General features: G+C 51.0%; 1 protein-coding gene across 1 annotated transcript in view; it reads left to right on the top strand.

Annotated features, from left to right (window-relative positions):
- The window catches only part of tab1 (TGF-beta activated kinase 1/MAP3K7 binding protein 1), a 47548-nt gene that overhangs the window by 22916 nt on the left and 1686 nt on the right, over positions 1-22946 (top strand). The window contains exons 7-10 of the mRNA XM_038783539.1: positions 13348-13459; positions 15237-15381; positions 16353-16575; positions 16908-17070. Coding sequence (XP_038639467.1) covers positions 13348-13459; positions 15237-15381; positions 16353-16575; positions 16908-17070 — 643 coding nt within the window. The remainder of the gene's footprint in view (positions 1-13347; positions 13460-15236; positions 15382-16352; positions 16576-16907; positions 17071-22946) is intronic.

Here is a 22946-nt window from a genome sequence, read left to right on the forward strand (position 1 = left end):
AGTCTGAGGGTGAGTGGCAGGAGTCTGAGGGTGAGTGGCAGGAGTCTGAGGGTGAGTGGCAGGAGTCTGAGGGTGAGTGGCAGGAGTCTGAGGGTGAGTGGCAGGAGTCTGAGGGTGAGTGGCAGGAGTCTGAGGGTGAGTGGCAGGAGTCTGAGGGTGAGTGGCAGGAGTCTGAGGGTGAGTGGCAGGAGTCTGAGGGTGAGTGGCAGGAGTCTGAGGGTGAGTGGCAGGAGTCTGAGGGTGAGTGGCAGGAGTCTGAGGGTGAGTGGCAGGAGTCTGAGGGCGAGTGTTCGTGGGGTGTTTTTCTGACTGGAAGCCTATGCTATTTGTGGTTTATATGAATAAATAAGTTCAGAAGATAGAGGAACAGGATTAGGCCATTTGGCCCATCGAGTCTGCTCCGCCATTCGATCATGGCTGATATGTTCCTCATCCCCATTCTCCTGCCTTCTCCCCAGAACCCCTGATCCCTTTATTAATCAACAAATATCCTTATTGATCATGGACACCATTATTTAGACTTGGATGTAAGAGGGTTGATCAGTAAGTTCGTGGCTAATACAAAAATTGTTGGCGTGGTCAATAGTGAGGAGGATTGCCTTAGATTACAGGAGGGTATAGACGGCCTGGCCTGATGGACTGATCAATCCGGATAAGTGTGAGGTGATGCACTTGGGCAGGACAAACCAGGCGAGGGAGTACATGATGAATGCAGGACCCTGATAAGTGCTGAGGATCAGAGGGACCTTGGTACACCGGTCCCTTAAGGTAGCAGAGCCGCTGGATACAGTGGTTAAAAAGGCATATGGCATGCTTGCCTTTATTAGCCGAGGCATAGAGTTTAAGAACAGGGAGGATTTGCTGGAAGTGTGTAAAATGTAGGTTACGCCACAGTTAGTATTGTTTGCAGTTTTGGAATCCACATTATTGGAGGGATATGATCGCACTGGAAAAGGTGCAGAGGAGGTTTACCAGGATATTGCCTAGCCTGGAGAGTTTAAGTTATGAAGCGAGATTGGATAGACTGGGGTTGTTTTCCTTGGAGTAGAGGAGACTGAGGGTGGACATGATTGAGATGGATAAAATGATGAGGGGCATAGAGTAGACAGGAAGATACTTTTCCCCTTGGCGGAGGGATTAATGACCAGGGGGCTTAGATTTAGGATAAGGGGCAGGAAGGGATGTGAGGAAAGTTTATTTCACCTGGGCGTCTGGAACTCGCTGTCTGAAAGGGTGCTGCATGCAGAGACCCGCAAAACATTAAGAAATATTTTGATGCGCACCTGCAATGGCCAGGCATAAAAGGCTATGGGCCAAGTATTGGAAAATGACATTAGAATACGAGGATGTTGTTTTTGACCAGTGCAGATGTGATGGGCTGAAAGGTCTTTTTTGTGCTGTAGACCTCTATGATTCTAATCACGTTGCAACCTCAAAATGTAAACCTTGGTGTTGATGTGCACCCTCTGAATTCGGAGGGCTCATGCCTTGATTCCAGGTTAGTAAATAAAACCAGCCCTCGTCTCATGGAGGCTGCAGAAATTTCAGATGCCGCTGAATTCTTCCCACTTGAAGTTTCTCGAGTATTGTTTGACTGCTGTAGGCTATGGGACTGAGCACCTCTTGTGGGAGAACCCTTGCTATGTAAACATCAACCTCCACTGTAAAATGATGACAGCTATTTGGGGAGGGGGGTGGGGGGGAGAGAGAATCACATCGGTCACATTTAACTTGGCAAAATTCAATGCCTGTCTGATATAACAAGGAAAGGGATGCACCTGTCTGATTTAACGTAGGCAGGTAAACTGTCTGATTCAATATGGAAGGCAAACTAATCACGATTCAAACCTAGCACCAACTAATAATCTTTATTGTCACAAGTAGGGGTACATTGACACTGCAATTAAGTTACTGTAAAAATCCCCTAGTCGCTGCATTCCTGCGCCTGTTCGAGTACACTGAGGGAGAATTCAGAGTGTCCAATTCACCTAACAAGCACGTCTTTCGGGACTTGTGGGAGGAAACCGGAGCACCCGGAGAAAACCCACGCAAGCACGGGGAGAACGTGCAGACTCCGCACAGACAGTGACCCAAGCCGGGAATCAAACCCAGGTCCCTGGCTCTGTGAAGCAACAGTGCTAACCACTGTGCTGCCCATATGGTTGCAATCTCATCCTTTCATTGTGTTTGACCAAGATTTTGCCATGCACAGTGTTCTTGTTTGTCCTTTGATGCCTAGTTGACTGTCCGTTAGCTGCAATGTTTAGTTGGGTTCTGGTGGGTCCATCAGCGACTGCCAAGTCCAATCTGTGCCCAGAACATTCTTCCTATTGGACAGGTTACCGCAGACAATTGAATTGTGGACGAGCTGCTGACTCAGGATTTCCTCACCTTCTGTTTTCTCTCTGTTCCTAATGCGCACTTATTTTGACGGAGGCCGTACCGTGTTTTGTTTGGTTGCACCCTGTGTGTTAAAAGGTAATTGATGGCAGTCTGCTGATTACTACTTCATTGATGGATAAAGGACGTTGAGAATATGGTTAAAGTGCTCTGCCCATTTGTGTGGAATTTGGGATTTTCCAGTGAGCGGTGTTGGCCCAGAGGGATTGGTGCTGAACCAGTAGATTGAGGCCTGTCGACAGATTTTCAGAGCATCGCAGGATCTCTTCCAGTCTTTGTGGCTGATGTGATTGAAGTTTATTTGCTTTCTCATTCATCCCAAGTGCCTTGTATCTCTCTTAAGCTTGCATTGGACAGTTCTGTGGATGTTTCGCTAGGCATCTTGATAGTGATGACTTGTCATTGGGGCAAACCCTGTAGAGGCGGTGTTTCTCAACCAATAGTTTCTGGATTACCTTATTGCTTTCATCAAACCAATCTTGATGCTGACGGGAGATAGGGCCATGGGCCTGTAGAACAGTGGACACCATATCCCAGAAGGCCAACCAGTCATCCCCCATTTTTGCTGTGCATGGGTAACTCTTGGGTTTCTCTTCATGAATGTCTCTTTGAGACTTTGAGATACTTCTGGGACTTTGTGCCCTGAGGGCATCTGGGGAAGTAGCTCTTGATGTTTAGCTGGCCCGTCCAGTCAGCACCACACTTCTGTTAAACACACACCCTGCCTGTCCCTCTGCCTGGTGATGACATAGTCGATTAGATGCCAATGCATAGAGTGGCGAGGAGGATGCAAAGGTGTGTTGGTGATTTAAAAGCCCGTGCTCAGCATGATCTTCAGCGAGAGCAGATCATTGTTGTTACTGCCACCCCTGTTTTTGCCCCAAGGTCCTGTTCCAAAGTCCAAAGATGTGCAGGTCAGGTGGATTGACCATGCAAATTGCCCTACGTGGCCCAAAAGATTAAGTGGGGTTACGGGGATAGTGCGGAGGTGTAGGTGCACACTCGGTGGGCCGAATGGCCTTCTTCTGCACTGTAAATGACGTGATTCGTGATTTCCCACACCTGGTGATCTGCACCAACTCTTTTGTGTCGCGGTCACCAAGAATGATTGGTTTGTCTGACTTTGGCACAGTCAAGAAGTGGAGAGTCATCATAGAATTTATCCTCAACTTCATCAGGATTGGTGATGGATCCGGGGGTGTACAAACAGGGGGCAGTTTAAACACCATCTGACAATCATTAACACCCTGAAGGCACGTCAGCTTCCTGACGAGATGGTTCATGACAAAGCCTTTTGGCAGCTTTGTGCTCTTCATCACTCCGACAGAATGTGCCTCTGCACCAATTTCCTTGAGCTGACCTTCCTCAGTGAGATGAATCTCGCCGAGGGCGATGATCTGGATATTGCACCGAGCCGACTCTCTTATCGAGCAACAATTCCTCTTTCACACCAATCGGCTCTGGCATTGCCCGCGCGGGTGAGCATGTGCCCATGGTGACCATTTTCATCTTTCTTTGTTGAGATTGACTTCCAACTTGCGTTGATCGGGTTCCTGCCAGCCAGGGAGATGAAGCAAACAGTGTTCAGGGCACCTGTTCTCTCGTCTTCCCCGTATGAGGGACCTGGTGCTGAAAAGGACAGCGACTGAGCTCAGGTTTGGCCTTGAAAGGAAGTGTCCTTTCAGTGGAAAACCGACCCTGGGGTCAGAGTCGCCAGTGAGCAGCTTCCTAGCTACAGCTCCCACTGGCTCCGCGCCTGCTGTAACCCAGTAAAAGACGGGTGACAGAAAGATGATGAACATGATTCACATGTGAACTGAACAATAGTGAGGGAGAATTACACATTGTTGGTCTTGTGCTCTAGTTGTGACCTACTTGGGTCCAGTGTCAAGCGTGGCCCAGACACCTGAAGATGGGCCCGCATCTAGTGGGTGCTCACAACGCCTTCTACCTGTCTTCTGAGGGATGGAGTTTAAGACTAGGGAGGTTATGTTGCAATTGTATAAGGTGTTAGTGAGGCCACACCTGGAGTATTGTGTTCAGTTTTGGTCTCCTTACTTGAGATAGGACATACTGGCACTGGAGGGTGTGCAGAGGAGATTCACTAGATTAATCCCAGAGCTGAAGGGGTTGGATTATGAGGAGAGGTTGAGTAGACTGGGACTGTACTCGTTGGAATTTAGAAGGATGAGGGGGGGATCTTATAGAAACATTTGAAATTATGAAGGGAATAGATAGGATAGATGCGGGCAGGTTGTTTCCACTGGCGGGTGAAAGCAGAACTAGGGGGCATAGCCTCAAAATAAGGGGAAGTAGATTTAGGACTGAGTTTAGGAGGAACTTCTTCACCCAAAGGGTTGTGAATCTATGGAATTTCTTGCCCAGTGAAGCATTGAGGCTCATTCATTAAATATTTTTAAGGTAAAGATAGATTTTTGAAGAATAAAGGGATTAAGGGTTATGGTGTTCGGGCCGGAAAGTGGAGCTGAGTCCACAAAAGATCAGCCATGATCTCATTGAATGGCGGAGCAGGCTCGAGGGGCCAGATGGCCTACTCCTGCTCCTAGTTCTTATGTTCTTATCGCGCTCTACACATTCCACAACACAGGCAATTGGATCTTAGATTGATCTCATCCACCCACCAGGATAGACAAAACCCTAGGTTGGTGAGGATCAAAGCCCCAACAGCTACCCTCATCAGGTTTGGCCAGCATGTGGAAGCAGTTCTCAGGCTGTGGCTACTGTTGCACAGTAAAAACTACTTGGAGCCACAGGTGAGAGTTGGATGAAAGCGAGTGCCAATCCTCAAGCTTCATAGAATCCCCACAGTGCAGAAGGAGGCCATTCGGCCCATCAAGTCCGCACTAACTCCTTGGAAAGAGCACTCTCTCTAGGCCCAGCCTCCACCCTATCCCCGGAACCCCACCTTACCTTTTGGATACTAAGGGGCAATTTATCATGGCCAATCCACCTAACCTGCACATCTTTGGACTGTGGGAGTAAACCGGAGCACCCGGAGGAAACCCACGCACACACGGGGAGAAAGTGCAAACCCTACACAGACAGTCACCCGAGGCTGGAATTGAACCCGGGTCCCTGGCGCAGGGCGGCAGCAGTGCTAACCACTGTGCCACCAAAGTATGATGCGCCTTTCTGTGAGATGCTGCTCCTCCCTTGCGCCCCTACATAATGTTACTAAGCAGTCGACATACAGAGCAGTAAACTCAATTACCCTCTTTTTCTTCTTAGTAGAAACGTAACTGTTGTCTATCCTTTCGACCCCGACTCTATCGACACATAGTTTGGGGACAACTTAAATTTACATAGACCTCTAGTCAGGTTCGCTCGTCAATTGATTCTGGAGTGACAAGTGTTGGTGAAAATGAGACCCCGAGAAATGAAAGTTCCTTCAAACCTCCACTTGTCAACTTGTTTGTCATTCTGGATGTAACTAATCACCCTGTCGTCATTGTCCTGTCTCCTCTCTGGGCGGCCTTCACTATCCTGTTTTACTATGTGGCAACAGAAAAGATTACTCGGCGGGTATCACATACACTGCAACTCTCATTCTATACTTTCAGCTGAAACTGAAACACCAGTCAGCTGAATTGTTCCCCAACGCACTGAACTCTAAAATGTCCTGGAAATGAAGAACTTTAACTATTTCATTATTTCTAGCTATAATACTGTAAGCTATTTATAATTAAAAGTAACACTCTAATCAGATCAGAGCCAGACCCTAATCCTATGTATATCTGGATTCACAATTAAGTTACAGCAGAGAATTTACAGAGACAGACCATTCAACATAACCAAGCCAATATAAACATTATTTCAAGGGATGTTTGCATTGCTGGCAAGACCAGCATTTGTTGCCCATCCTTAATTGCCCTCGAGCTGAGTGGCTTGCGAAGCCATATCAGAGGCGTGGCACAGTGGTTAGCACTGCTGTCTCACAGCGCCCGGCTTCAATTTCAGCCTTGGGTGACTGTGTGGCGTTTGCACTTTCTCTCCGTGTCGACGTGGGTTTCCTCCGGGTGCTCCGGTTTCCTCTCATAGAGTGGGGGTATGGGCCTAGTTAGAGGGTCGGTGCAGACGCAATGGGAATGCGTGCCTTCTGCACTGTTGTAGGGATTCTATGGTTAAGCGCCAGCCACGTTGCTGTCTGGAGTCACATGTAGGCCAGGCCAGGTAAGAATGGCAGATTTCCTTCCTAAAGGACACGAGTGAACCAGATGGGGTTTTTACAACAATTATTGAGAGTTCTCCTGTTGCCGTTCCTGAGACCAGCTTTATATTCCAGATTAATTAATTAAATTTAAATTCCACCAGCTGCCGTGTGTGTTATTTGGGGTCCCTGGATTATTAGTCCAGTGACATTCCACTGGATTACCATCTCCATGCCAGAATGTACGCTTCCCTTTAGCCTCCTCTGGCCTTTCCTCATCTACTCTATAAGCGTCGGCCCCTTGTGTTTATGTAGCTTCCTTGTAAATGTATCTATGCTATTCACGTCAACTACTCCCAGTGGTAGCAATTTCCACGGTATCACTACTCGCTGAGTAGCTTTTGAATTCCACATTTGATTTCTTGGTGACTGTCATATGAATAGTCTTTCGCGGAAGTGATAAAAACTGTTGCTTCAGAGCGTCAGGGACCCAGGTTTGATTCCCGGCTTGGGTCACTGTCTGTGTGGAGTCTGCATGTTCTCCCCGTGTCTGCGTGGGTTTCCTCCGGGTGCTCCGGTTTCCTCCCACAAACCCCGAAAGACGGGCTTGTTAGGTGAATTGGACATTCTGAATTCTCCCTCAGTGTACCCGAACAGGCGCCGCAGTGTGGCGACTAGGGGCTTTTCACACTAACTTCATTGCAGTGTTAATGTAAGCCTATTTATGACACTAATAAAGTTATATTATACATGCTCCGTAAAAGCTGATCAAAACAATTCTTAATTGGAGCTGTCTGTTTTGGGTCACACCTCTTGTTTTCAGTTTCCAGGAACAGAGACCCACCCTGTTTATCATCCTCTCCTCATGGCGATATTCTTGATGATCTCATTTTTTTGCATCCTCTCCAATACCTCTATATCATTCTTGAATAGCTGCCAGAACTGTACACAGTACTCCAAATGTGCTCAAAACAAGATTTGATGCAAGCTTCACATAGAACAATTATCTACTTCTTGATGCTATCCATCCAAAAATGAGGCCTCAATTTGCTTTAGTTAAGGCCTTATTCAAATGTGTTGCAACTAATAATTTGTGTATTTGTACAAACAGATCTCTGTTCCTCAACATCAATCAGTTTCTTCAATTTTTACAAATAATTTGAGAGTACCCGATTATTCTTTTTTCCAATTAAGGGGCAATTTACCGTGGCCAATCCACCTACCCTGCACATCTTTGGGTGTGGGGGCGAAACCCACGCAAACACGGGGAGGAGGTGCAAACTCCACACAGTCAGTGACCTGGGGCTGAGATCAAACCCGTGTCCTCTGCGCTGTGAGGCAGCAGAGCTAACCATTGCGGCACCATGCTGCCCGTAGTTTTTCCAGTTAAAAGTATACGTGATCTCCTTATTTTGCTCACCAGAATGTGATACCTCCCACTTTTGATGAAATTCATTTGCAGGTTGTGTGCTCACTCTACACACCCTATCTTAAATGTGCATTCTTTCAGAGTGACGAAACCCCCTTTGATTGGTATTGACGATTCAACAACCCCATCACTATTTTTCAAACTGTTCGCAAAAACACTTTGACCTTCCTCCTGTCCTTCCAACCCACCAAACACTGTCAGCGATGCTGCGATTGCTACCAACTGGCCAGTGAGGAACACAAGACAGCGACGTTACCCAAGATGCTTAATCCCCAAGACTCTTCTCTAGCTCTGCCTCAGAAACATTCAAAGATTCTGCTTCCACCACCTTTTGAGGACGAAAAGGTCCATGGATCCACGACCCCCTGAGCCAGAAGTTCTCCTTAAATGGGTGGCCTGTTATTTTTAAACAGCGATCCTTAGTTCCAGCTTCACCTACAAGAAGAAACGTCCTCCCTCGCGTCCACCCTGTCAACTCAGGATCTGGCGTGCTTGTATTGCCATATCAGTCACAGAGGCAGCATAGCTGTGTTTCAGTGATGCTCTTTCAATCCCTTGCTATAGCTTTAAGATCCTTTTAAGCACAGCTTCTCCATTTTCCATCAAAATCCAAGGCACTTTAATCCAAGACGGAGGTCATTCGGCCCATCGAGTTTGCGCCAGCCTTCAAAAGAACACGCTATTTCGCCCAATCCTTTGCCTCACATTTGTCTGACTGATTACTTCAGCGTAATTTTTAACCATTCTATGGAGTTGCACAGTGGTTATCACTGCTGCCTCACAGCGCCAGGGACCCGGGTTCAATTCCCACCTCGGGTGACTGTGTGGAGTTTGCAGGTTCTCCCAGTGTCTGCTTGGGTTTCCTCCGGGTGCTCTGGCTTCCTCCCACAGTCCACAAAGATGTGCAGGTTCGGTGGATTGGCATGGAGTAAAGCACAAAGACTTTTTAAAATCTCCCATGCCTTTTTGGGATGCAATCTTAAATTAAAAGATAGTCTGCTTAATAATTGTATTCGCACACTCGTAACTCAGGTGACTACCTTAATCATGCTCCTTATTTACGCCTTACTTGCTCCTAGCCACTATTAACTGTTAATTCCCTGTTATTATTTGATCAATTCAGAAGTGCCAAATTTTATAACACTGAGTGACAGCATCGTTCAAGTAACTAGCTAACTATAATGGCCACTCACCGGAAACCAGAATTCATATATGATCAGACACTCGGTCACTTAATCGGGGAATGTATTTAGAATTTACAGTGCAGAAGGAGGCCATTCAGCCCATCGAGTCTGCACTGGCCCTTGGAAAGAACGCCCTACTTAAGCCCACACCTCCACCCTATCCCAGTAACCCCACCTAACTTTTTTGGGCATTTAAAAAATATATTTAGAGTACCCAGTTGTTTTTCTTCCAATTAAGGGGCAATTTAGCGTGGCCACTCCACCTACCCTGCACATCTTTGGGTTGTGGGGGTGACACCAACGCAGACACTGGGAGAATGTGCAAACTCCGCACAGACAGTCACCCAAGTCAGGAATCGAACCTGGGACCTTGGCGCTATGAAGCAGGAGTGCTTAGTCTCCAACCTAAAACCGGAAGAACTTAACATCGCAAAATATATAAATGTACAGAAAACAAACATACGTCAATTTTAAAAATGTATTCCTTGCAAGTGGGTGTTGCGGGCTGGGCCAACGTTTATTGAACTGAATGACTTGCTGGGCCATTTCAGAAGGCATTTAAGAGTCAACCGGCAGATTTCCCTCTCTAAAAAAAGTTTAGTAAACCAAACGACAATCGAAAATTATATTCTGGTCATCATTATTCACTTGATTAAAAAATTTTACTGAATACAAATTTCACCATTCCATCATCCGTGATGGGATTCGAGCTCAGATCCCCCGAGCAATACCCTGGTTTATTAGTCCAGTGACAATATCACTACACCGCCGCCTCTCCTCGGTGCATAGAAAATACACTAAATCTGTTATTACCAGTAATGGCAAAAGATCAAACTCTTTTAGTTCTGTAAAACGTGACAACCTTCAACAGAAATCAAGACACATTTAAAGGCCCAGACAGTTAGTGTACAGAGAGAGAGTGAACAGGGTGAAAGTGTTCAGGGCCACGGAGTGAGTACACCGCGTTAGAATGGGAGTGTGCGCACAAGAAAGAACATGCGACACAAAGGGAAGTCTGTTACTTTTTATTCTAATTTCTCACAGTTCGATCACTAATCTTTTACTGTCTGTTTTCAATTTCTTTCTCTTCCTAAATCATGTTCTTGCTATTCTCATATCTCATAAAGGAATATCCCCCAACAGCTTTACAAGTGTTACAGTTCTCCATTGAGAATTTCCCCATGTGTAACCATGGCTACAGCATAGCTCTCCACAATGAAGTGAGCAGAATAGCCCATTATCTGTAAAGACCTCTCTATTCTCTACCCCACCGCATCATCTCCGCACAATCCTTTTTAGCTCCTATCCCTCTGTTAGAGCCAAGAACTTATCAATTTGCTTCAGCTCGCACATTGTATGCTGCATGTGATCCACTGACTGCAGTGATAAGCTCGTGTAAGGACTATTTTCTAACCCCTGTTTCTTGTAAAATATCTCATTGCTGCATCCGACTGCTTAACCCCTAACCCCGAGGGCTGTAGTGTGGTAGTTGCTAGTAGGGAATGAGCCAGCATGTGTGTCTCATCTTGCAATTATTGTCAACGTGGCGTCTCACTGACTTTCTCTCAGGACATTGCTATACTTTCACTCAGCTGCACACTGGACTGGTCCACAGACCCAGGCTGAATGCTCCGGGGATATGGGTTCACATGCCAGCACGGCAGCTGGTGGAATTCGAAATTGTAATAAATCTGGAATTGAAAGCTAGTCTCAGTAATGATGACCATAAAACTATCGTTGATTATTGTGTGTGGCCCAGTGCCAGCGACAGGCTGGTCAGTGTGTGACCCAGTGCTAGCGACGCGCTGGTCAGTGTGTGACCCAGTGCCAGCGACAGGCTGGTCAGTGTGTGACCCAGTGCCAGCGACAGGCTGGTCAGTGTGTGACCCAGTGCCAGCGACAGGCTGGTCAGTGTGTGACCCAGTGCCAGCGACAGGCTGGTCAGTGTGTGACCCAGTGCCGGGGATCCGCTGGTCAGTGTGTGACCCAGTGCCAGCGACGCGCTGGTCAGAGTGTGACCCAGTGCCGGGGACCCGCTAGTCAGTGTGTGACCCAGTGCCAGCGATGCGCTGGTCAGTGTGTGACCCAGTGCCAGGGACGCGCTGGTCAGTGTGTGACCCAGTGCCGGGGACCCGGTGGTCAGCGTGTGGTCCAATGCCAGGGACTCGCTGGTCAGTGTGTGTCCCAGTGCCGGGGACTCGCTGGTCAGTGTGTGTCCCAGTGCCAGCGACAGGCTGGTCAGTGTGTGACCCAGTGCCAGCGACAGGCTGGTCAGTGTGTGTCCCAGTGCCGGGGACTCGCTGGTCAGCGTGTGTCCCAGTGCCGGGGACTCGCTGGTCAGTGTGTGTCCCAGTGCCAGCGACAGGCTGGTCAGCGTGTGATCCAGTGCCGGGGACCCACTGGTCAGCGTGTGACCCAGTGCCAGCGACGCGCTGGTCAGTGTGTGACCCAGTGCCAGCGACAGGCTGGTCAGCGTGTGATCCAGTGCCGGGGACCCACTGGTCAGCGTGTGACCCAGTGCCAGCGACAGGCTGGTCAGTGTGTGACCCAGTGCCGGGGACCCGCTGGTCAGTGTGTGACCCAGTGCCAGCGACAGGCTGGTCAGTGTGTGACCCAGTGCCGGGGACCCGCTGGTCAGTGTGAGACCCGGTGCCAGCGACGCGCTGGTCAGTGTGTGACCCAGTGCCAGCGACAGGCTGGTCAGTGTGTGACCCAGTGCCAGGGACCCGCTGGTCAGTGTGTGACCCAGTGCCGGGGACCCGCTGGTCAGCGTGTGTCCCAGTGCCAGCGACAGGCTGGTCAGTGTGTGTCCCAGTGCCAGCGACAGGCTGGTCAGCGTGTGACCCAGTGCCGGGGACCCGCTGGTCAGCGTGTGACCCAGTGCCGGGGACTCGCTGGTCAGCGTGTGTCCCAGTGCCAGCGACAGGCTGGTCAGTGTGTGACCCAGTGCCAGCGACAGGCTGGTCAGTGTGTGACCCAGTGCCAGCGGCAGGCTGGTCAGTGTGTGTCCCAGTGCCGGGGACACGCTGGTCAGTGTGTGACCCAGTGCCAGCGACAGGCTGGTCAGTGTGTGACCCAGTGCCAGCGACAGGCTGGTCAGTGTGTGACCCGGTGCCAGCGACAGGCTGGTCAGTGTGTGACCCAGTGCCAGCGACAGGCTGGTCAGTGTGTGACCCAGTGCCGGGGACCCGCTGGTCAGTGTGTTACCCAGTGCCGGGGAACCGCTGGTCAGTGTGTGACCCAGTGCCAGCGACAGGCTGGTCAGTGTGTGACCCAGTGCCAGCGACAGGCTGGTCAGTGTGTGACCCAGTGCCAGTGACACGCTGGTCAGTGTGTGACCCAGTGCCAGCGACGCGCTGGTCAGTGTGTGACCCAGTGCCAGCGACAGGCTGGTCAGTGTGTGACCCAGTGCCAGCGACGCGCTGGTCAGTGTGTGACCCAGTGCCAGCGACAGGCTGGTCAGTGTGTGTCCCAGTGCCAGCGACAGGCTGGTCAGTGTGTGACCCAGTGCCAGCGACAGGCTGGTCAGTGTGTGACCCAGTGCCAGCGACAGGCTGGTCAGTGTGTGACCCAGTGCCAGCGACAGGCTGGTCAGTGTGTGACCCAGTGCCGGGGATCCGCTGGTCAGTGTGTGACCCAGTGCCAGCGACAGGCTGGTCAGTGTGTGACCTAGTGCCAGCGACAGGCTGGTCAGTGTGTGACCCAGTGCCGGGGACCCGCTGGTCAGTGTGTGACCCAGTGCCAGCGACAGGCTGGTCAGTGTGTGACCCAGTGCCGGGGACAGGCTGGTCAGTGTGTGACCCAGTGCCGGGGACCCGCTGGTCAGTGTGTGACCCAGTGCCAGCGACGCGCTGGTCAGTGTGTGACCCAGTGCCGGGGACCCGCTGGTCAGTGTGTGACCCAGTGCCAGCGACAGGCTGGTCAGTGTGTGACCCAGTGCCAGCGACAGGCTGGTCAGTGTGTGACCCAGTGCCAGCGACAGGCTGGTCAGTGTGTGACCCAGTGCCAGCGACAGGCTGGTCAGTGTGTGACCCAGTGCCAGGGACCCGCTGGTCAGTGTGTGACCCAGTGCCAGCGACAGGCTGGTCAGTGTGTGACCCAGTGCCGGGGACCCGCTGGTCAGTGTGTGACGATATTTGATTGTGTACTTTGTGCCTATCCCCTAGGACTGGATGCAGCAAAAATAAAGCAATTTGGGCTGATTGGAGGTCAGGACAGCAGTCGCAGGATTGGAGATTACAGAATGAAATACTGTTACAATGATGTCGAAGTACTGAGGTAAGGAACCCTAAGTTTTATTAAAGTCTTAGGTTCGCCACATCGTTAGAACAGTGAACCCTGTTAACTCTCCAATACTCCCTTGGCCAAGCATTCGTCTTGCACCCTTCGGGAACCTCTGCTGATGTATTCCTCTCCAACCCAAATCCTAGCTTGCACTATGCTTCATTCACCTGTCACCCGTGTGCTCAGTGACCTACACTAACTCGAAACAAGCGAGTGGTGAACGGAGATTTGGTTGGTAATTTAACTTGATTCTTAGATGCTAGTTAAATCCTTACCTGCTGAATGTCGTTCCAATAAACAATCATACTCAACAGAATTACAGCCTTCAGCCGATGGCCCAGACTCGGCATCGCCATATCTGTTTGTTCATGGGATGTGGGATCCACTGGCAAGACCAGCATTTATTTTCCTCAACAGTTGCTCCAGATCCCACGAAGCCTCGGGGCATGAGTAAGGAAATCTGATTGCCACCTACCGCCCTTCCTTGGCTGATCAATCTGTGCCCCTTCCTGTTGCACAACACTGGAAGAAGCAGTTGCGGGTGGCAAGAACACCGTTTTACGCATTACTTCCGTATCCGATACCAAGAGTGTCTTGGTACTGTAGTACCATCAGTGACTGGGCTGACAGAGTCACAAAAGACCTATTTGTTACACATACTTTTAACCATAGATGCAATCTCTTATAGTCCTTGTGGAATTGAATTCTCATATTCACACCGTGCACAGCCTCCATCGTAATGTGTGGCACTACCGCCATACTAAAATGATACATTCCCAACAGATTGAGCAGCTCAAATTGGGACATAAAGAGCTGCTGTGGGCCCTCAGCAGCCCCAGAATTGTGTTCAACCACAATCTGCAATCTCGTGGTTCAGCATAACCCCACGTTGAGGGTGTTACAGTGGCAGTTTTCTGATCCTCTGGGGTTTTTCCAAAATTGAAAGATTTATCTCTATTGCTACTTCCTTTAATATCCTAGGATACAGCCCGTCCGGTCCAGGGGACTTATCAGACTTTAGTCCCTTTTATTTTCCCTTTCTGTTTGGTGATATTGTATTTATTTCCTCCCTTCCTTTGCTCCTGGATTATTTTGTATTTCTGGAATTGGTGAAGACCAATACAAAATATTTATTGAACTCGTCTGCCATTTCCTGGTTCCCGATTATTCACTCAGGGCCCATGTTCTTTTTTTTCTAATATAAATAGAGAGTACCCAATTTATTTTCTAATTTTAGGGGCAATTTACAGTGGCCAGTCCACCTAACCTGCACATCTTTGGATTGTGGGGGGGGGGGAGTCCACGCAGACATGGGGAGAATATGCAAACTCCGCTCAGACAGCGACCCAGGGCCGGGGTTTGAACCCGGGTCCTCAGCGCCTCAGTCCCAGTGCTACCCACTGCGCCACATGCCGCCTCCAAGGGCCCATGTTCACTTTTGCCTTCTCTTCCTTTTTATGTATTTAGAGAAGCTGTTTCTATATTACTTGCTAGTTTCTATTCCGTTTATCTTCTCCCTCTTTATTTTTTTTTTGGTCATCTTTTGTTGGTTTTTAAAACTTTCTAAATCCTCAGACTTGCCACGAATCTTTGCCACATTGTATGTTTTTTTTATTTTTTCAGTTTAACCCTGATTGATTTAGCCCCTTCCTAGAATCCTCCTTCCTGACTGGGATATATCTTTGTTGCGAGTCAGGAACTATTTGCATAAACGTCCAACCCTGACCTTCCTGTGATTGCTAACTCTCTGATTCCTCTTTCTGCTTGGAAGCGCTGCCAAGACGAAACCGATCGTTGCAGAACCCGAGATTCATGGGGGACAGTCACTGGAAGGGTTGACGGGGTTTCTGGTGCTGATGACGGATGGATTGTATAAAGCTCTGGAGGCAGCCCATGGTCCAGGGCAAGCTAACCAGGTACTGTACGTATGATACTGGTGGCAGTGGGGGAAGGAGGTTGGGGGGCAAAGATGTCCTGTCTGAAACTCGGTCTTGGGGGGGGGGGGGGGGGGGTTTGGAATCTGAACATTTGGTGGGGATGGGCAGTGAAGTGTCAACACTGCGTATCACGATAGCACAGTGGTTAGCACTGTTGCTTCACAGCTCCAGGGTCCCAGGTTCGATTCCCAGCTTGGATTACTGTCTGTGCGGAGTCTGCACATTCTCCCCGTGTCTGAGTGGGTTTCCTCCGGGTGCTCCAGTTTCCTCCCACAGTCCAAAGATGTGCAGGTTAGGTGGATTGGCCATGATAAATTGCCCTTAGTGTCCAAAAAGTTTGGGTTGGGTGGGGTTACGGGGCTAGGGTAGAGGTGTGGGCTTGGGTAGGGTGCTCTTTCCAAGGGCTGGTGCAGACTCGATGGGCCAAATGGTTTCCTTCTGCACTGCAAATTCTATGAGATCTGGGATGACCATCATGGGTTTGTTTGTGTTACACTGAGGCAGTCACTCACACCTGGAGGTGAAAGGTCAGGGGCAGCAGGGTAGCATGGTGGTTAGCATAAATGCTTCACAGCTCCAGGGTCCCAGGTTCGATTCCGGCTTGGGTCACTGTCTGTGTGGAGTCTGCACGTCCTCCCCCTGTGTGTGTGGGTTTCCTCCGGGTGCTCCGGTTTCCTCCCACAGTCCAAAGATGTGCGGGTTAGGTGGATTGGCCATGATAAATTGCCCGTAGTGTCCTAATAAAAAAGTAAGGTTAAGGGGAGGGTTGTTGGTTTACGGGTATAGTGTGGATACGTGGGTTTGAGTAGGGTGATCATGGCTCAGCACAACATTGAGGGCCGAAGGGCCTGTTCTGTGCTGTACTGTTCTGTGTTCTATGCCCTTCACTTGCTGCCCCCCCACCCCGGCTAATCTGTTTGCTGATGCGTTGTTGGTCTTGCCCTCTGCAGGAGATCGCTGCTATGGTGGCGACCGAGTTTGCCCTGCAGAGCACACTGGACGCTGTGGCCCAGGCTGTGGTTGACCGTGTTCGACGGATCCACCGCGACACCTTTGTCAGTGGAGGTGAAAGGTCCAAGTTTTGTGACAAACATGAGGATATGACCCTCCTGGTCCGAAACTTCAGCTACCCGTTGGGGGAGATGAGCCAAGCGACCATGAGCCCCACACAAGGTAGGGGAGACTGTTATAATCTGAGCGGTGTCTTGAGTTTTCAGTTGGTCCATCACACAGTCAGACCCTGTGAGTGTGACACTACCGGAGGAGGAGGCGGAGGTGCCTGAGTTCTGATGACTCGCTTTAATTTTATTGGGGGTGGGGGGGGCTACCTATGTCCAGATTAATGTCACGAGATTGGCTGGGTGTCCATCTAGGGGTGGGCAGGTGGGTTGGTTTTGAAGGAGGTGGTTAGGGAGTGTCTCTAAGCATGCGTCACAAACTCGGTGCACTTTTGGTATCCATTAATATCCATGTGTGTTTATCTCGGTCTTTGAACCTCCTTCTAGGGGGCCGCATCTACCCAGTCTCCGTCCCTTACACCAGCACACAAGGAACCCTGGGAAAAACCAGTGTCACGCTCTCCCTGGTAATGCCTTCCCAGAATCAGATGATGAATGGTAACCATAGCAACTCAACCGGGGACGAGACTACACCAACTCTCACCAACAGGTAGGTGGATGAGGAGGGTGGCTGCGTGAGGGAGACAGTGAGATCCCTCAGTGGTTTGAGTGACATTTTTTGCGAATCCCCATCTACCCCAATCACTCTCACATAGAAAAAGGGGAAGCTGGCGTTAAATTTCCTTTGTGCCTTTTAAAACCTTAGGCTGTCCCGAGGCAGTTTTGAGGATGATCTCACTGTTGTAATGCAGGAAATTGTGATGTTTTTGTCACCCTCTATTCCCTTTTATCGCCTGGCAATTCATCTCTTTCTGGTATATACTTACACAGCTCCTGCCCCGGGCAGGGTATTGGTGTTTTTCCCACCCAGTGACGCCAATAATGTTGCTCTGTTTCGGTCCCAATACTGTGGGTGTTTCTATTTATCTTGGTGAACCACAGGCCTTCCCTTATATCGATCAAATGACCACACAACCAGTTAGTTAGTTCAAAAGATGGTTTATTTACATACACGAGTTATCTCAACATGCGAACACAATATCTACAACAAATTAAACTACACCTATCAGCTACAATAACCTATACTTAACTTCAGGGCGACCGGCACTGTGCAAATGGATAAGGCCTTTATCTGGATTTCACTTGGCTGGTTCGAAGAAAGTGGCTCTGCCTCTGCTGGGCTCATCCGTCAGGAAGCGATCGTTGGTCTTGAACTTGGTTGGCTGTTCCTGCTACAATTGGGCTGGCACAGGCCGGATCCAAAAGAGACAGAACATATGGCTGCGTCCTCTTTTATCCTTCTGGGATTTCGCGTTCTTTGGGGCGGTCCTTAACCTTGGACCCAATAGTTCGATGGGGCTCTGATCACTGTCTTCGATTTCGGCCAATTAAGGGGCGGGTGCCTTGGTGGCTGGGCGGGTCCTTAGCGGTCATTGACCTTGCCACTTGTGCTTTCTGAGTAAGGGGAGTGGCGCCGATCAGTCTGTGGCTGTACTGGGTGCTTGATTGGAGTTCTATTGTCCTAGGAAAATGGGCCATTAAAATGCAAGCGAGTGGGGGTTTCGATCAGGTCTGGTTACCTGTGTTTTAGGTACACATAGGCTGTGTATCTGTCTGAGTCCTGGGGTTGGCCATAATTCCCATGGTCCTTTGCAGATGGCCATCTTAGATGGCTACAGGGGCCCCGGGCGGGGCACCAGGTTTCTGAAATTAAAAACAGAAAATGCTGGAAAAACTCAGCAGGCCTGGCAGCATCTGTGGACGGAGGAACAGAGTCAGCCTTACGAGTCAGTATGACTGTTCAGAGTTCAGTTGAGTCGCACAGACTCAAAGCATTAATTCTGTCTCCACAGATGTGGCTAGAGGGAAGTCGGTGCTATATACTTGGTCACGGGTGGAGATAAGCGAGGGCGTGGTTGGGGGCATGAATGCTCGTCTGCGATTATTGCCGCCACAACACTAAGATGAGCAGTTCCTGCACATGTGGAGATGCGGTCAGTGACATCAAAGCTTTCTTGGGTACCTGCCTGCATCAAAAGTGGTCTCCTTCACTGGACCCTCCCAGACTTAAAAAGGGGGCTGGGAGCACCCGGAGGGAACCTTGTTATCCATTCTCTATGGCAGATGAATGCTGCCTCCTGATTGCTGCGCCACTCCCAACCCCTGACCAACTTACTCATCAGGGAAAGGATGGGGCGCAAGATGGGAGAGGGCGGGGACAGCGCGGTGTCGGGAGCAGGGTGGCCAAGGGCCAGCATTCAGGAAAGGGAGATGGGTCAAGCTGAAGGTGGGAGAAGTGTCTGGAGCAAGAGCTCCATTGCTGTGGGTCTGGAGTCACGTGTAGCACAATGTGCTCAGGTTTTGGGTTTGGGAAAGGAAATCCCAGACTTTCTGGCACCCAGCAGATTGGAGGGATTTGGATCGATTGGTTGGCTCGTGACCATTGGGCTGGCCAGGCACAGTATTCTGCCTGGCAACAGACAATGATTGGTTCCTGCCAGGTGGGGCTGTTTGGAGAGAACTCTGGTGAAGACTGAGTAAGAAGCTGTGTTTCCTTGCTCTCTCCCGCCTGCCTGCTTCTCTGCGAGTTTACATTGAAGACCATTAAAAGCTGAAGGAAAAAAATAACATCTAACTGAAGGTCTAAACTGGAGAAAGGAACAAACTGGAGGATATCCATCTGAAATTAAAGATCCCCATCTTTTATTTTTTATCATATTTTCTTCCCTCGCCTCGTGTGAGTGTGTCTCTGTCGGTGTGAGTGTGTCTCTGTCGGTGTGAGTGTGTCTCTGTCGGTGCGAGTGTGTCTCTGTCGGTGTGAGTGTGTCTCTGTCGGTGCGAGTGTGTCTCTGTGGGTGCGAGTGTGTCTCTGTCGGTGCGAGTGTGTCTCTGTCGGTGCGAGTGTGTCTCTGTCGGTGCGAGTGTGTCTCTGTCGGTGCGAGTGTGTCTCTGTCGGTGCGAGTGTGTCTCTGTCGGTGCGAGTGTGTCTCTGTCGGTGCGAGTGTGTGTCTGTCGGTGCGAGTGTGTGTCTGTCGGTGTGAGTGTGTCTCTGTCGGTGCGAGTGTGTGTCTGTCGGTGCGAGTGTGTGTCTGTCGGTGCGAGTGTGTGTCTGTCGGTGCGAGTGTGTGTCTGTCGGTGCGAGTGTGTGTCTGTCGGTGCGAGTGTGTGTCTGTCGGTGCGAGTGTGTGTCTGTCGGTGCGAGTGTGTGTCTGTCGGTGCGAGTGTGTGTCTGTCGGTGCGAGTGTGTGTCTGTCGGTGCGAGTGTGTCTCTGTCGGTGCGAGTGTGTCTCTGTCGGTGCGAGTGTGTCTCTGTCGGTGCGAGTGTGTGTCTGTCGGTGCGAGTGTGTGTCTGTCGGTGCGAGTGTGTGTCTGTCGGTGCGAGTGTGTCTCTGTCGGTGCGAGTGTGTGTCTGTCGGTGCGAGTGTGTCTCTGTCGGTGCGAGTGTGTCTCTGTCGGTGCGAGTGTGTCTCTGTCGGTGCGAGTGTGTCTCTGTCGGTGCGAGTGTGTCTCTGTCGGTGCGAGTGTGTCTCTGTCGGTGCGAGTGTGTCTCTGTCGGTGCGAGTGTGTCTCTGTCGGTGCGAGTGTGTGTCTGTCGGTGCGAGTGTGTCTCTGTCGGTGCGAGTGTGTGTCTGTCGGTGCGAGTGTGTGTCTGTCGGTGTGAGTGTGTCTCTGTCGGTGTGAGTGTGTCTCTGTCGGTGTGAGTGTGTGTCTGTCGGTGCGAGTGTGTGTCTGTCGGTGCGAGTGTGTCTCTGTCGGTGTGAGTGTGTCTCTGTCGGTGCGAGTGTGTCTCTGTCGGTGCGAGTGTGTCTCTGTCGGTGCGAGTGTGTCTCTGTCGGTGCGAGTGTGTCTCTGTCGGTGCGAGTGTGTCTCTGTCGGTGCGAGTGCGTCTCTGTCGGTGCGAGTGCGTCTCTGTCGGTGCGAGTGCGTCTCTGTCGGTGCGAGTGCGTCTCTGTCGGTGCGAGTGCGTCTCTGTCGGTGCGAGTGCCTGTCGGTGCGAGTGCCTGTCGGTGCGAGTGCCTGTCGGTGCGAGTGCCTGTCGGTGCGAGTGCCTGTCGGTGCGAGTGCCTGTCGGTGCGAGTGCCTGTCGGTGCGAGTGCCTGTCGGTGCGAGTGCCTGTCGGTGCGAGTGCCTGTCGGTGCGAGTGCCTGTCGGTGCGAGTGCCTGTCGGTGCGAGTGCGTCTCTGTCGGTGCGAGTGCGTCTCTGCCGGTGCGAGTGCGTCTCTGCCGGTGCGAGTGCGTCTCTGCCGGTGCGAGTGCGTCTCTGCCGGTGCGAGTGCGTCTCTGCCGGCGCGAGTGCGTCTCTGCCGGCGCGAGTGCGTCTCTGCCGGCGCGAGTGCGTCTCTGCCGGCGCGAGTGCGTCTCTGCCGGCGCGAGTGCGTCTCTGCCGGCGCGAGTGCGTCTCTGCCGGCGCGAGTGCGTCTCTGCCGGCGCGAGTGCGTCTCTGCCGGCGCGAGTGCGTCTCTGCCGGCGCGAGTGCGTCTCTGCCGGCGCGAGTGCGTCTCTGCCGGCGCGAGTGCGTCTCTGCCGGCGCGAGTGCGTCTCTGCCGGCGCGAGTGCGTCTCTGCCGGCGCGAGTGCGTCTCTGCCGGCGCGAGTGCGTCTCTGCCGGCGCGAGTGCGTCTCTGCCGGCGCGAGTGCGTCTCTGCCGGCGCGAGTGCGTGTCTGCCGGCGCGAGTGCGAGTCTCTGTCGGCGCGAGTGCGAGTCTCTGTCGGCGCGAGTGCGAGTCTCTGTCGGCGGGGGGGCCGTCTCTGTCGGCGGGGGGGCCGTCTCGGCCGGCGGGGGGGGCCGTCTCTGCCGGCGGGGGGGGCCGTCTCTGCCGGCGCGGGGGCCGTCTCTGTGTCTCTGTGCCCGTGTGTATATATAGAGTGGGGCGAGTTAGAATGAGGAGAATTGGAAATTAGATGGTAATTACCCAGCTGTGGTGCCACCCGGGTCAACTGGGGTTTGAATTGACCGCTAACTAGCCCAGGGTGGCGTGACGCAATAAAGCAGCAAAGTGCGAATTATTCATTTTGGTGGTAAGAATAACAAAGCAGAATAGTTTTTAAAAGGTCTGAAACTTGTAAGTGTTGATGTTCAAAGAGACTTGACTGCGCTTGTGCAAGCCACACAGCATACCGGGACAACAAGATATTAGTACCACAAATGGGAACATTTAGTCTTTATTGCAAGGTGATTGGAGTACCACGCTTTAGAATGGACCTGTGAAGGATTTGGAGAGGGTACTTTGTTGTGAGGCCACATTGTGGATATTGTGTGCAGCTTTGGTCTCCATATTTAAGGACGGGTGCATTTGCATTGAAGGTGGTACGGCAAAGGTTCACTGGATTGGTGGCTGGATTGAGACTGTTGCCCTTAAGTTGAGAGGCTGAGCAAATTGGGTTAATATTCCCTGGAATTTAGAAGAAGAGACAATCTCATTGACGCTGAGAGATCTGTTTCCGCTGGTCGGGGAATCTAAACCGCGGGGTGGTGGGGGGCACGTTCTCCTCATAAGGGGGCCCATCATTCCGCACCGAGCTTGGGAGAAACTCCATTGTTCAAATGGTTGTGCACCTTTGGAATTCTCGTCCCCAGAGGGTTGAAGACGCTGAATCATTGAATATATTTAAGGGTGGGATTGATTTTTTGGTGTCTCGAGGATTTGGGAAGAGGGCGGGTAAGTGGAGTCCAAGATCGACCCTAATCGTATTGAATGGCGGAGCTGACTCGATGGGCCTTGTGGTTCACTCTCCTATTGCTTGTGTTTCAACCACATTGCTGTGGGCTTGGAGTCGCACACACAGGCCGGACTGGGTAAGGACGGTAGATTTCCTTCCCTAAAGGGCTTTAGAGAACCGGCTGGGGTTTTCTGACAGCAGTTTCACGATCTGTTGTTAACTCTTAATTTATTGAATTTGAAATAAACTAGACTGTAAACTGTCCAGCTGCCTTCGAGGGGTCAATCTCTCATTCAGCAGGCGAAGAGTCCAGCCACGTAGCCACTGTGCTGCTGTACCCGTGCTATCTGGGCACCACGCTTTAGAATGGACCTGTGAAGGATTTGGAGAGGGTACGGAAGAGATTGAGTAGAATAGTTCCGGGGATGAAAGCTTACGGTTGTGGTTTGATTGGAGAAACCAGGATTGTTCCCCTGAAAAGGCCAAGAGGGGATTTGATGAGGTGGTGGAAACGGACACGAGCAGCTTTCAAAGGGGAATTGGATGAGAAAAGGAGTGGAAAATTGGGACTAATCTGATAATTCCATTAAAGAACAATACAGCACAGGAACAGGCCCTTCGGCCTCCAAGCCTGTGCCGATCGCGTGTCCTATTAGACCAACCGCCTGTATCCTTCTATATCCCGTCTGTTCATGTGTCTATCCAGATAGGTCTTATAAGTCGCTAACCTATATGCCTCAATCACCTCGCTTGACAGTGCATTCCA

Source organism: Scyliorhinus canicula, chromosome 23 (genome assembly GCF_902713615.1).
Source record: "Scyliorhinus canicula chromosome 23, sScyCan1.1, whole genome shotgun sequence".
Lineage (NCBI taxonomy): Eukaryota > Metazoa > Chordata > Chondrichthyes > Carcharhiniformes > Scyliorhinidae > Scyliorhinus > Scyliorhinus canicula.